Source organism: Callorhinchus milii, unplaced genomic scaffold (assembly GCF_018977255.1).
Source record: "Callorhinchus milii isolate IMCB2004 unplaced genomic scaffold, IMCB_Cmil_1.0 Scaffold15, whole genome shotgun sequence".
Lineage (NCBI taxonomy): Eukaryota > Metazoa > Chordata > Chondrichthyes > Chimaeriformes > Callorhinchidae > Callorhinchus > Callorhinchus milii.
The window spans coordinates 10,452,085-10,464,755 of NW_024704756.1; the positions used below are offsets into that span (position 1 = coordinate 10,452,085).

Sequence of the window (12,671 nt, forward strand, 5' to 3'; positions counted from 1 at the left end):
CATCAAATTCTACATATTTTTCATGCTTCTAATGCTAAGTCAACAGTAAGTTGTTATTCAATGTATACTTAAATAATATCACTTACTATTTGTTCATATTGGGTTTAATACACTGGCTGTCAATCATAGATGAGAATGCGCTGGAATACTGTAGTTTTCTGTGATTATGCTAAAGTAATGAAATATAATAATCCATGCCTTTGATGTAGCACCTTTCATGTTGAGAGGATGTCGCAAAGCACTTCACAGGATTTAATGTAAAGTGTAATGACTACTTTGGAGGCGATTGCAGCAGTAATTTGCACCCAGGAATATCCCACAAATAGCCATGAAGTAAATGACCCACTTTATTCAATTTCTAAATGATTTAAATATTTAAATGTCGTGAACCAGTACAACAACAACAACAACAAGATTTCATTTATAGAGCGCCTTTCACGTCGGGAGGACGTCCCAAGGCGCTGGACAGTTGGGTCAGGACCCGAGCAGGGGGGAAATGGTCAGGGTGAGGGGAGGGAAGGGAGGGAGCGAGGAGGGGGGAAATGGTCAGGGTGAGGGGAGGGAAGGGAGGGAGCGAGGAGGGGGTAGAGAGTCGAGAGGGGAGCTGAAGGCACGGTCAAAGAGAAAGGTCTTGAGATAGGCAGTAAGCCTATCATGAATGATAATATAGTCTCCATATCAATGACAATGTGGAAAGGAGTTCTAACACATCATTTAACCATCTTCTCGCTTGAAAAAGGTACAAGTTAAACTATCTCTTTCATGTTTCATATGCATTTAGACCAAATGTTATTGTAGTTTTACTTTAACTTTTTTTTAAAAAAAACTTTATAGATTTCAAATATACACGCAAAGCGGTGCAGTGCAACAGTCAGATGCCATCGCGCAAAATCCGGTAGACGCTGGAAATCTGAAACAAAAAAAAAGAGAGTCAGTCACTGGGAGCGCTCAGCAGGTCCGGCAGCATCTATGGAGAAAGGAAAGCGAGTCAATGTTCGGGACCACGACCCTTTGTTTTGCATCATTAACATCTCGCCCATCATCCCCCGTCCTCTACCCCATTATCTCCTTTGCCTCCCTGGCCCTCCCCCCCTCCTCTCCCTCCCGACGTGCCCCAGCTCTGGCCAAGGGCCGCGGACCCGGAACGTTGACTCCCTTTTCCTCTCTCCACGGGCGCTGCCTGACCTGCTGAGGGTTCCCAGCCACTTGTTTTTCGGAATCGGGACGCCATCTCCCTCCCCCCCCGGGGGTGACCAACGAACGCGTAACGGAGAGATTGCGGGACTCCTCCTCCTCCTCCTCCTCCTCCTCCGACGGGAGGTGTCGCGAGGCGCCCACCCGACGGCGAGGTCGCGAATCGATTTTCCACGATGGTTGTTTGCCTGCGGGGGAGGGGGGGAAAAAAATAAGACGTTTACATTTTTTTTACAAAAAAACCCCCAAACAATCGCTTTCTCTGAGTTCACGCGATGGTTCGCTCTCTCGCCCTCCTGTCTTCATCGAGGTCCTCTTTGTGACCCACTGCTCTCTTTTTTGGCTTAATTTGGTTTGATCAAAATGCCACTTTTATCAATTGGTTTGGTTTCCTTTGGGGTTTTTTTTTTGGATTGGGGGGGGGGGGGGGGGGAGAGAGGGAACAAGAACAGCATTGAATGAAGCACGTGGTCGAAAAGCTTTTCCCTCCCCTCCCTCCGGGGATGGAAGAGCAGGTGAGGGAGGAGTCTCCAAACGCAACGTCACCGCTCCTCGCGCGAACGTCACCGCTTCTTGCGCACCGCCGCCCACGCGTCACCGAGCTGGGTGCGCTCTGACGGCGCTCGCACGTCACTGGTTCGTGTGTACCCGGCGGCGGCGGTGGCGGCGGCGACGACGGCGGTGGGTCGGAAGCGCGGGAGAGTTTTTTTTCGCGGTGGTGGTGGGGGGAGGAAATTCATCTTCTTTAAAAATATATATTATTATTAATTTGTTATATATATATATAAAAAAAAGAAATAATGGTCTTTCAAGTCGAGAGGGAGAGAACCGGCGTTTTGTCACCGGGCGCAGGAGAGACCGTGAGAGTGAGTTTAACGGCCGCTTCAACGACGACGACGACAACAACGACGAACTCTACACAGAGGGAGAGGGAGGGAGGGGGAGGGGAGGGCCAGGCCCGGGGGCGCTGGACGGTCCAGAGTTTGTCCCTGAGCTGAGGACGGGGATTTGGGAGGAATGGGGACTGGAAGCGGATCATCTTGAAACGGGCCTTGAAGGAGGCGGTGGTGGTGGTGGTTGGGTTGAGGGGGGGGGGAGGGAGAGGGGGGGGAGGGGGAGGGGCAGCCGAATGGATTCCAGGGATGTGAGTTTCCGGAGACTGGGGTCGGATCCGCTAAAAGCCGGACCGCCGAGGGCGGGGCGAGCAGGACGGTGGGGGAAATGTTAAGCAGGTCCACTGGGAACGTATTGGTCGGAGCGCTGGCCGAGCGAGCGAGCGAGCGAGAGGACCCGGGTTCGATTCCCGGCAGGGCGAAACCCGGGCAAGTTTCTTTACGCCACACGCCTCTGTTTAGCGTAGCGTTGGGTAGGAACTTGGTTGTTTAGTCGGTTGCCGGATCGCTTTTCCCGTTAAAATAATGTGAGGGATTTGGTCGCTCAAACCTTGACTCTTTGTGGGACACTGTTGTGCGCAATTGGCTGCTGTGTTTCGCCCACAAATTATCCAGTCAATTTGCTTTACAGTGTACTGTCTCGAAGACATGATAAGGCGCTGTATCAAATGCAAGGATTATTATTATATTCTTGTAATGTTATCTAACGGCATAAGGATCCAGTATTTCAATGCAAGAACTTTCTGTGCCGTTGGAGTGGCCACTGAGTAACCAGGGCAACCCAGGGAAGGGACATTCATTAAAACATGGAGATGGGCTCAAGGTTTGTATTCACTGAAAAGCACAAAAACTTGAGACTATTTATTTCACTGCAATTTGCTCCCCTTGAAAAATTGGTACTATCTAAAGGTACCATGGCACGTGCAAGCATTGTGGCTTGCAATGTTCCTTCACGTGCAGTATCTCATTGTGTCTGAGGGTCCAGAGAGGTCTCTTTCTAGAGTGGTGTGAACATTTTGAGATATGGCTGCTCATGATCCCATTCCTTATCTCTTCACAAGTCCTTGCAAATGCATCTGTAAACTCATGATCCGATAGGCCATTAGGGCTGAATCGCTGCTGGTTTGTTTGAAAGATAGACGTGATTTCATCCTGCAGTACAGTGCTGAGAAGCAGGATAGTCTGCTTTCAGACCTCAGCAGTGGAAGGTGCATAATTGCAGACTGCTGATTACACTCGATCCATTTTTTTTCATTTAATTCTTTAGTTCATTTGAATATTTGGCTTCACATTATCTTTTCTGTGTTCCTTATTTTAAGGTTGTGAAGATACGATTAGGTATCTGGGCCTTTTGGACAGCTTTAAAATAAAATGGAACAACGAAAGGAGCAACACTGGGTGGAGGAGTTATTTCCTCCACATTTTACCGCCCAAGATCTTCTTGCTCCAAGTGTTCACCCACAACCGATATTAGTTTCAGAGCAGTTTGCTGCAACTAGGGCCAAGAGAATTGAAGAGATTTATCAACAAGGAATCGTGAAGTTTCAAGAAGAACAGAAACGTAAAAGAAAATCCAAAACTTCAGTACTTATTGTGCGAGAATATGACTCCAAACCTGTTCCTTCAGTTCAACAGGTAAAAGGCATTCAATCAAAGAAGGATGCTCAAAGTAACAATTCTGTATATAACAGGTCAGATAAGACCATTGAAAAAGGCATTCAGGAAATCGAAGACCAGTGTATTTGGAATGCTCAAGAACTGGCTGTTTTACGTCAAGGAATGCATAGAAAAGAGACTGAACACAACAAGACAAAAGCACAAATGTCAATTCTAAATTCAGAGATGGAAGAACTAAGGAAAAATAGCAAGAAACTTACAGAACATGTTGATATGAGAGAGACTGCACTCTTTAATGCCAAGCAAGAATTACAAATTAGGACCATACATTTAAAACAGATCATACAAGAGAGCTTTAAAAAAGATTCTCAGCTTCAAGCTCTTGAAAAGGATTTAAAAGATAAGAGAACCACTGTGAGCAGCTTAAGCAAAGAACTGCAACAGACCAGACTGGAAGTTCAAGACCTTAAATTAAAAAATAAGGATTTGTTAATAGATCTGGAAAAGCTAACAATGCAACATGAGGTTGAAAAATATAACTTGGTGGAGAAGGCGAAAGAGCAGGGTGGCATTGAGTTAAAGAAGCTACAAATGGAACTAGATGCAATGAAGAATGAACTGAAGAAAGAGAAATTTCAACATGCAAGAAATGTGAAGGCTTTGGAGCACCTACGGAAACATTTTTCAAGTTTACCTTACAATTCGGTTGAAGAATTTAAAGTACAATTCCTGTAGAAGTTAAATTGATCGATGACTTGTTTTTGGTTCAAAAGCAAAATTGATTAAGAAATAATTAGTTCATATGTAATTGTTATTAATGCTGCAAAAGAAATGATTTGATGCCTTGATTTTATAGCAATTTCACAGAGAAACACATCTAACTTGGAGATGGTTTCACTATTATAAATATCCGGACCATTTCTAATGTCATGCGTTAACTATGGATACACATGAGATTGCAATGATCCTGTGGGCAAATCTTTAGATAAAATGCAATGAAAGGTGAAAATACTTGAACTATTTACAGTTAGTGTTACTGAATATTCAAACATAAGTTTCTGTGGGAAAAGAATTGGAGCTGGCATTCAGCGCAATAACAGTCTATAATTGGAAGTCTCAAATACATTTTAAAAAATGTAGATCACAATGTTTGTTAAGTCCACAAATTCTAAAGAAAAGATTATTTACTTTTATTTGTATTTCGCAACTGAAGTCCTGAGACTGGTCTTTCCCAAATGAAACATTTTTAACATCCACCAAAATAGATTTCAGTTAAATTTCTGTTATTTTGTGATTCTTAATGGATTGTTTATCAAACTACTATTACATAATAAACAATTTAAAGTATGTACACAATTGAAGATTTCCCTTTACCAGAGTAACAATGTTACAAATACAAAAGTAATCATCATTTTACATTGGTTGTGGAGCTGAATAAACAAATAAAAGTGTTTCAGATTATGCAAATTAAAGCCTGAATAAATACGTGACTGTTCTGATGCTACAGAAAAATTGCTGAAAACAAATACACTGTATCAAAACTACAATTCACCAACACAAAATTGTGAAATTAGGATTTATCACTTTAGTACCAACTACTGCAAAATTATAAAGATACAAGGATCAGTTTTATGCACTTCTGGTTTCATTAGATTCAATCATGATAGTACAGCATTTACAGCATTTTCAGGTTCAAACAAACGTTAAGTCTCTGTTGGTTCTGGTCTTTTTAAATCTCGTATGTGCTTGATCAGGTACGTCTTTTCATCACGGAACTGGTCGTCATCTGCTCGATCAGTCTGAAATGTATTCAGGAAATCAATCAATTTACTTTGATTCTTCAATAGGATATCCAAAATTGGTTGAGGTTTTTTAGAATTTGCCACAAAAATCTGTCAGAAAAAAAAATTCAATAAATGAATAAATAAATTCAACATAAATCATTGAAAGTGACTTTCAATTAAACATATCCTTCCAAATTATGTACAATCACCCTGTCATGATATCTTAATAGAAGATCTTTTTATCTGAAAGATGCTACCTGCAAAATTCCACAATACACCCATTTGCAACACATAGCAATAGGTAGAAAAGTAAAAGTTAGTCAGATAAATAACCAGTTTCCATTAGAACAGCTATTTCCATTAGAACAGCTATTTCCAATAGTTATAGCATGCTCTCAACTGTAGCCCGAGAGTACGATAATTAGCTCTCAGACTCCTCGCAGATACTGAGACCAATTTTAGTACAGCTGTTGCATTGGCTAAGATAATCGAACAGCACAGATCAGAAATTAAAGCCAGGACTTTTCCAGTCTATATAGCTCAAATACTCACTGAGAAACAGGCTGAACAACAAAGGGAGGGAGGGAAGACGGGGGAAAGAGTCCTCTTTCAAATGTTTTTTTTAGTGGGGGTCTGAGTTCTCAAACGTAGAAAAATTGAAAAGCCAATGGCATTGTGTATTTTGGAAAGATGATATCAAATGGGCCAAAGAGCCTTCTTCATCAGAACAATCTTAAGATTTTATCAAGTCAATGATGGATTAGGTTGAAATTTTACACTCTACCTTGAACACGTGAAAGGCCTCAAATTGGATATTCCGGCTTTCATCTTTCAGCAAATTCATCATGAGTTTCAGATGTTCTGGCTTGCTGATGTATTTGATCATTACGTTGAAATTATGTCTATCCAGCATCAACTCTCCCAAGAGCTTTATAAATAGAAGAATGAAATCACTTTCAACAAATGGCAATGCTAAATATGCATAAAGTGACTTTAGTTTTAAAATACAAATGTAATTTTTATTCCATGCATATGATGCAGGATTTTAAAAATAAATATCCATTATTTCACAATGCTCAAGATGGCAGATGCCTTTTCAATGTCAATATCAAAAATGCACCTTTAAGTTAATGCATTTTAACAAACCTTAAGAGACTGACGCTTTGTCACATAATTTTCTGTCAACAGCAACTTTTCATATTCAACAAATATCTATAAAAAACAAAATGTGCACATTCAATACATTTTAAATATTAGAGCATGACTTAATCTTTAATACAAACAAAACATGAATATGAAATAAACTTACTATATCATAATTCTTGTCTAAAAATTCTGCACAACCAGTTTTGTGCGTGGTGAGCAAATCCTGAAAACGTGAAAAGTAAATAATAATAATCTTGCATTTGATGTAACGCCTTATCGTGTCTTCGAGACGTCTCAAAGCTCTTCACAGAATATATTGTAAAGTGAATTGACTGTATATTTTGTGGGCAAAATGCGACAGCCAATTGCGCACAGCAGTGTCCTACAAACAGTTGTGGATTTAAGTGATCAATTATTATTATTTTGTTGTGAAGGGATTATTACCCCCGGAAAAGCGATCCGCCAATCGACTAACAACCGGGTTCCCACTTACTGCTAGGTAAACAGAGGCGTGTGGATTAGGAAACTTGCCCAACATTTTGCCCCGCCAGGAATCGAACCCAGGTCTCTTGCTTGTGAAGCGAGTGCTCTAACCACTGAGCTATAGGATTCCACAAATGAAACAATAGAGCAATCTACAAAGGTGATACTGAAGAACATTTTACCTTAAATGAAGCAAAGGCATCTGAGGATATGTCAAAAGTGGACAGTTGTACATATTTGAAGAAATCATAGAATTGTTCTGAGTAGAGGATTAAATTGGCCAAAGGCTCGTGGCGAATGCATTCTCGCAACATAATGCCACAATTTAGTGCAATTTCTGGTGTCTCATATCTATTCCAAGAAAACAATTACATTTAATTATTGATAATTTTTTTTAAGCTTATTCAACAGTTTCAATAATTCTTTAATTCCAGATTTACTTTGGAACAATAGCAGAAGTAGCACTGTCAGATAATTACTGCTAGGTAATTTCAGTCAATTCAGATACTGTATGTGACTGCCTGCAATTTACATTTAGCTATACACATGCACCAAGATCAACAACAACAAAATTACGTTTGTATAGCGCCTTTCACATCGGGAGGACGTCCCAAGGCGCTGAATAGTCAGAGTTTCGGACCCAAGTTAGGGATCGGGATCGGGGAGGGTGGCGGGAGGAAGCAGTGTGATCGAAAGCACGGTTGAAAAGGAGGGTCTTGGGGTGGGTTTTGAAGGAGGCAAGGGAGGGGAACTTCAAATGCTGCAAAAATACTACAAAGGATGACTTGCCACAAAACTTCAGGATGCAAAGAAGTGGAAAATGTAACCAAATTCTCTTTGATAAAGAGTACTGTAGTCTTTGTGATCATATCGAACGATGAATTTATGACTGGAGAAGCAAAAACAACGCACAAGCAAATGCCAGAGGATCAAACATGTGGGTAACCATTCATGCTTTGATTTCTAATTGTTTACAATGAACACGTTTATTTAATCTAAAATAAGGCCAAACAATCACTTATTCAGTGTACACAGAGTAGGTGACTAAGAGGTAACTAACTCATTGTCTAGAATAGAATGTAACTATTGAGGAGCCATGCCAATAGTGCAAAAATTGATGTTCTATGCCAAATTACGGAGAAAAAAATCTGACATGAATGTCCAGTTGATACAGATATAGATTCAAGGAGATACAGCACAATAAAAAATATGTACAGGAAGGATTGATGAATTGCTGAATCTCATTATCCTCACCCTTTCAGCAACATGAAAATGATCTGCTTGTGTGAGGATATGTATTCCACCGTTGGAAACCTTGAACCAATTTGTCTACGAAGCATATTGTTGAAGATTTGTACTACATCCTTCTTACCCTAAAGTCGGAAAAACAACAACAAAATAATAATCCTTATATTTGGTATACTGCCTTTCACATTGGAGGGACATCCCAGCTTCACAGGATTTACTGGGAAGTGGAGTGACTGTGTATTTGTGAGCAAACTCAGCAACCAATTTGTGCAAAGCAATGTCCCACAAACAGCCATGAAGTGAAAGACCAAATTTATTTAAAAAGTTTAATTCTTAATTTACTTTAGAAAGTATTCAAAATACAGTATAAAGAAGGCACACATGCATTTTAAATTTTAAAAAACATTACATTTAACAATATAGTCTTCTATAAATCAGAACTAATTATCTAACCATTTGTTTTCTCTTCACTGTACCTCAAAATCTATTAGGCGAAGGTTTGCTATCAAAATGGCCAGCAGGTTGGAGTCGTAAAGCTCTTGAGCCAGTTGGACCACCGATTCTGTTTGCGCCACCTTTTCATTTGTGCCACACAGAATCTCCTTCATAGATATCAAGCCTTTTGACACTTCTGTGCCCTAAATAAAACAATATAAATTCCATTTAGTTTCCTAATAAGCAGGATTATTCTACCTAGAATTATACTCTATTCATTTTCAAATATGCAGCCAAAGCTTACTGGAAATTACTAGTGGAAGTGAACAATATCTGATGCACCAGAAAGCTGTGTTAGTAAAATAAACAGATCATTTAACTTATTACATTCATCAAGTAATAAAAAATGAAAGATAAAGACTTACAACTGCGGGAGTTACAGACTCATCCCAAGGAAGATAGCGATATTCAGAACAACTTGAAAGAAGAGAGAACGGAATGAAAATAGAAGGAAAGAAAGCGGATACAATAGAAAAAGAACAAAATGAGGATTATATCGCCCATAAAATATAGTCAATTCACTTTATGGTATATTCTGTGAAGCAATATGAGACGTCTAGAAGACATTAAAAGGGTTTTATATCAAATGAAAGGATTATTATTATTATTGTATCCAATTAACAAGAAAGATTGTTGGGAAAATGCTTGTTATAGCAATTCTTTTAAAACATTATTTCTTATGGTCTGAAATTAAAAGCAAACCATATTGTAGATTTCATGCATTGTATATTATATGGCTTGAATGTTTGCTTTAGTTTGTTCCCCATATTTTGCATTATTTGCACATTTATTTTGGTGGTTATCAATATAATTTGCATTCACTATACTTAATAAATATTCCAGGCGGGGCGAAACCTTGGGCAAGTTTCCTTACTCCACGCGCCTAATAATAATCTCTCCAAAACCAAAAACAATAATAAATAGGTCATTTTCAATCTACGACTGTTTGTGGGCAATTGGCTGCCGCGTTCACCCACAAATATACAGTCAATTCACTTTACAATGTGTTCCGTGAAGCGCTTTGGGACGTCCTCCCGACGTGAAAAGCGCTATATCAAATGCAAGGATTATTATTATTATTATTATTAATTAGTTAGGAAGTGCTTCTCAATGTTTTGCTATGATAAGGCACAAGTTCTATGTGCTAGGCAAGTTCTTTATCTTCCTTTTTAAAATAAAGAATACAGTCATGTGTAGAAACAACACTGGTCATATAGAAAAAAACTATAGGCTGAGAAATACATTTAAATCACAGAGCATGATCAGACAGAAAAGAAATGACAGGCAAAACACAACAAATCAAGAATTACTAAGTGAAGATAAAGTGACAGTATATTAACGAGAAAGTGCAGAGGATTCAGATCAGAAGAATATAAAAGGAAAAAGAGCAATGCTCTTACTGAATACAAATAAGGGATGGGTGGCACAGTGGTTCAGTACACTGCACTTTCACCTCTGGACCTGATACCTCAGTCCAGCCTTTGATAATGGATTGAAGAGGAGAAAGGTCCTCAACTGCATTTGTGGAGAACAATCACCGCAATTCACGAGAGCAAAATAGAATGAAGGGGGCAAAGCAGAGAGTAGGAGGAAACAGTAATTTTTTTTTACATAATATATAGATCATTTCTCTGATGAGACATATATAAAAAAATAAGAAAAGATGTTTAAAAACTGGAACTGCAGAGCCAAGTTTGCTGCTTAGCCAAGCTTACAGGGAGCAAATTTGCCACTATGGCCTAATTATGAATTTAAATAACACCCTCAAAGTCATCAAATTGACTTAGCAAATATATTACTGCCTACCCTTTCCTTCTTCTTATTCTCTGAAGTTTCTTGTTTTTCTAGACCAGCCATGTTCTCCTTCACATTCCTCACAATTTCTGCAGGACTTTTGTGAGATTTGAAATGAAGCGGCATGATTAATATTGGATCTTCTCTTGCTGGATTCCTCACCTGGAGAAACAAAGCAAACACTGTTCTTGTAAACAGAATTGAAAGCACAACACAACACAACAGAATGATTCTATCCCCTGTTTTCTGTCTTCCCACCCACCCATATTTTGATATTAATTTTCCAATATGCTCCAACAATGAACGGTCCTACGCAATAATAATTTGCATTGTATTAAAATAAAGATTAAAATAAAATGCAGACCCTAAAATTAGCTTCGTTTTCACCACACTCGGAGCTATTTATAGAAATAACCTCTCAGAGCCGACAGAAATAGCTTGAATCTCAGCCTTGTTTGCAGTCCGGGCAGACGAGAGCTTAAGTCCATTGCCTCTGGAATTCAGGCCATCCTTACGGACACATCATGAGATTTCTGACCCATTCCATCCAATGCATAATGTAAGCAGCACCGGGGGGGGGGGGGGGGGGGTCACGTTTTCTCTATATACAGTCAATTCACTTTACAGTGTGTTCTGTGAAGCGCTTTGGGACGTCCTCCTGACGTGAAAAGCGCTATATCAAATGCAAGGATTATTATTATTATTATTATTATTATGTATTAAAAAAAGCTTTTTGCAAAAAGCCATTTTCTCACGAAGGCAGTGGTTCTGTATTATTTACCCAGTGCTCCACCTGGTGGACTTTGGATGTGAAACGACATTATTCTCCAGTCAGACAGCAGGGTTGCAGTTTCCCTGTCCCCCCCCTCTCTCTCTCTCTGACTCAGGCAGTAATTACACCACCAGCCTCGGGACAGCACTGCGATGCCTCACCCAAGTGTCTCTTCTCAAACGTGAGAAGATCGGCATCGAAACCACATCCCACAACATCCACATAAATGCACAATTTTCCCAGAGGGGTGGGGGGGGGGGTGTGGGGGGTGACTGGACACCAAGACAGGGAACCCGGCCTGATCTTACCCCCCACCCCACCCCATCCAGGCCGACTGTAGCGCCACCTATCGCGCAGCCCCAACTGTGAGTGAGGCTCTTCTCTCAACTCATTTCAACCTCGGAATTAATTCAATTCAATCGAATTCGATTCATTCCGTTCGGGTCGAGAGACTTCACGCTCTCAACCGGAACAGTTGCACTTGGAACGTCTCGACATGGGCAAAGCAAACCAAACCCCCCCCCCCCACCGCCCCCACCACCGCCCCCACCACCCCAAAAAATAATAATAATAATTCCCATTTCCCACACAGGTTTACACAATACTGATACACCGGCTGCAGGTTAGCAACACTGTTGCCTTGAGCTTGACATTGGCCGCAGCCCTCCACCACCACCAGTCACTCACTCACCCACTCACTCACTCACTCACTCACTGCCACACAGACGAGTCAACCAACGACACTGGATACCAGGACACACTTACCCCCCCACACCCCCTCTCTCTCTCTCTGGTTGGCAACGAGTTATAGCAAATCTCAGCAGCTACACAAGACAACACGATCAGGATGTTATTGTGGTGTTATTGCACAGACACCCACCCCCACCCACTGACCTCCCTCCCTCCCTCCCTCAACATACGACACACACACACACAAAAAAAATCAGAGCGATGCGTTTTACTCAACACTCACACAGTGCCGATCCCAGAAGGTTAAGAGTCTCCTCGAAAACTTGTGCCCAAACGCACAGCCAAAGGATCCCCAGAGGGAGGAGGGGGGGGGAGGAGGGGGCGGGGCGGTGAGTGACGTGACAGCAAAGGGATCAGCGGGTGGGCGGGGCCCGGGTGCGGGAGCGGGGCGGTGAGCGACGCGAGGAGCAGCCAATGGGAGGGCGGCGGCGGCGGCTGCGCGGTGGCGGGTGGAACGCCGCGATTTGTTGCCACCCGTCCCGTTGGAACGTGGTG

General features: G+C 41.2%; 2 protein-coding genes across 9 annotated transcripts; one reads left to right on the top strand and one right to left on the bottom strand.

The window, feature by feature from the left end:
- Positions 1–1,823: 1,823 nt before the first annotated feature.
- Positions 1,824–5,167, top strand: ccdc160 (coiled-coil domain containing 160). 3 transcript variants are annotated; one of them, XM_042340719.1, is made up of 3 exons: positions 1,973–2,060; positions 2,719–2,910; positions 3,407–5,167. In XM_042340719.1, exon 3 carries the CDS (start codon positions 3,459–3,461, stop codon positions 4,437–4,439), a length of 981 nt encoding a protein of 326 aa, XP_042196653.1. In that variant the 5' UTR covers positions 1,973–2,060; positions 2,719–2,910; positions 3,407–3,458; the 3' UTR covers positions 4,440–5,167. The 3 variants fall into 3 exon arrangements, with proteins under 3 accessions (XP_007890709.1, XP_007890711.1, XP_042196653.1); XM_007892518.2 differs by lacking the exons at positions 1,973–2,060; positions 2,719–2,910 and adding an exon at positions 1,824–1,875; XM_007892520.2 differs by lacking the exon at positions 2,719–2,910 and having other exon boundaries at positions 1,972–2,060.
- On the bottom strand, positions 4,871–12,478 carry cab39l1 (calcium binding protein 39, like 1). Of its 6 annotated transcripts, none has more exons than XM_007892513.2 (9): positions 12,400–12,478; positions 10,667–10,816; positions 8,842–9,003; positions 8,372–8,490; positions 7,300–7,468; positions 6,798–6,857; positions 6,635–6,700; positions 6,273–6,416; positions 4,871–5,596 (listed from the first exon to the last, which is right to left on the bottom strand). In XM_007892513.2, the coding sequence occupies exons 2-9, from the start codon at positions 10,778–10,780 to the stop codon at positions 5,408–5,410; spliced, it is 1,023 nt and encodes a 340-aa protein (XP_007890704.1). In that variant the 5' UTR covers positions 10,781–10,816; positions 12,400–12,478; the 3' UTR covers positions 4,871–5,407. The 6 variants fall into 6 exon arrangements, with proteins under 6 accessions (XP_007890704.1, XP_007890703.1, XP_007890702.1 ...); XM_007892512.2 differs by lacking the exon at positions 12,400–12,478 and adding an exon at positions 11,588–11,652 and having other exon boundaries at positions 4,871–5,503; XM_007892511.2 differs by lacking the exon at positions 12,400–12,478 and adding an exon at positions 11,588–11,652.
- Positions 12,479–12,671: the final 193 nt, after the last annotated feature.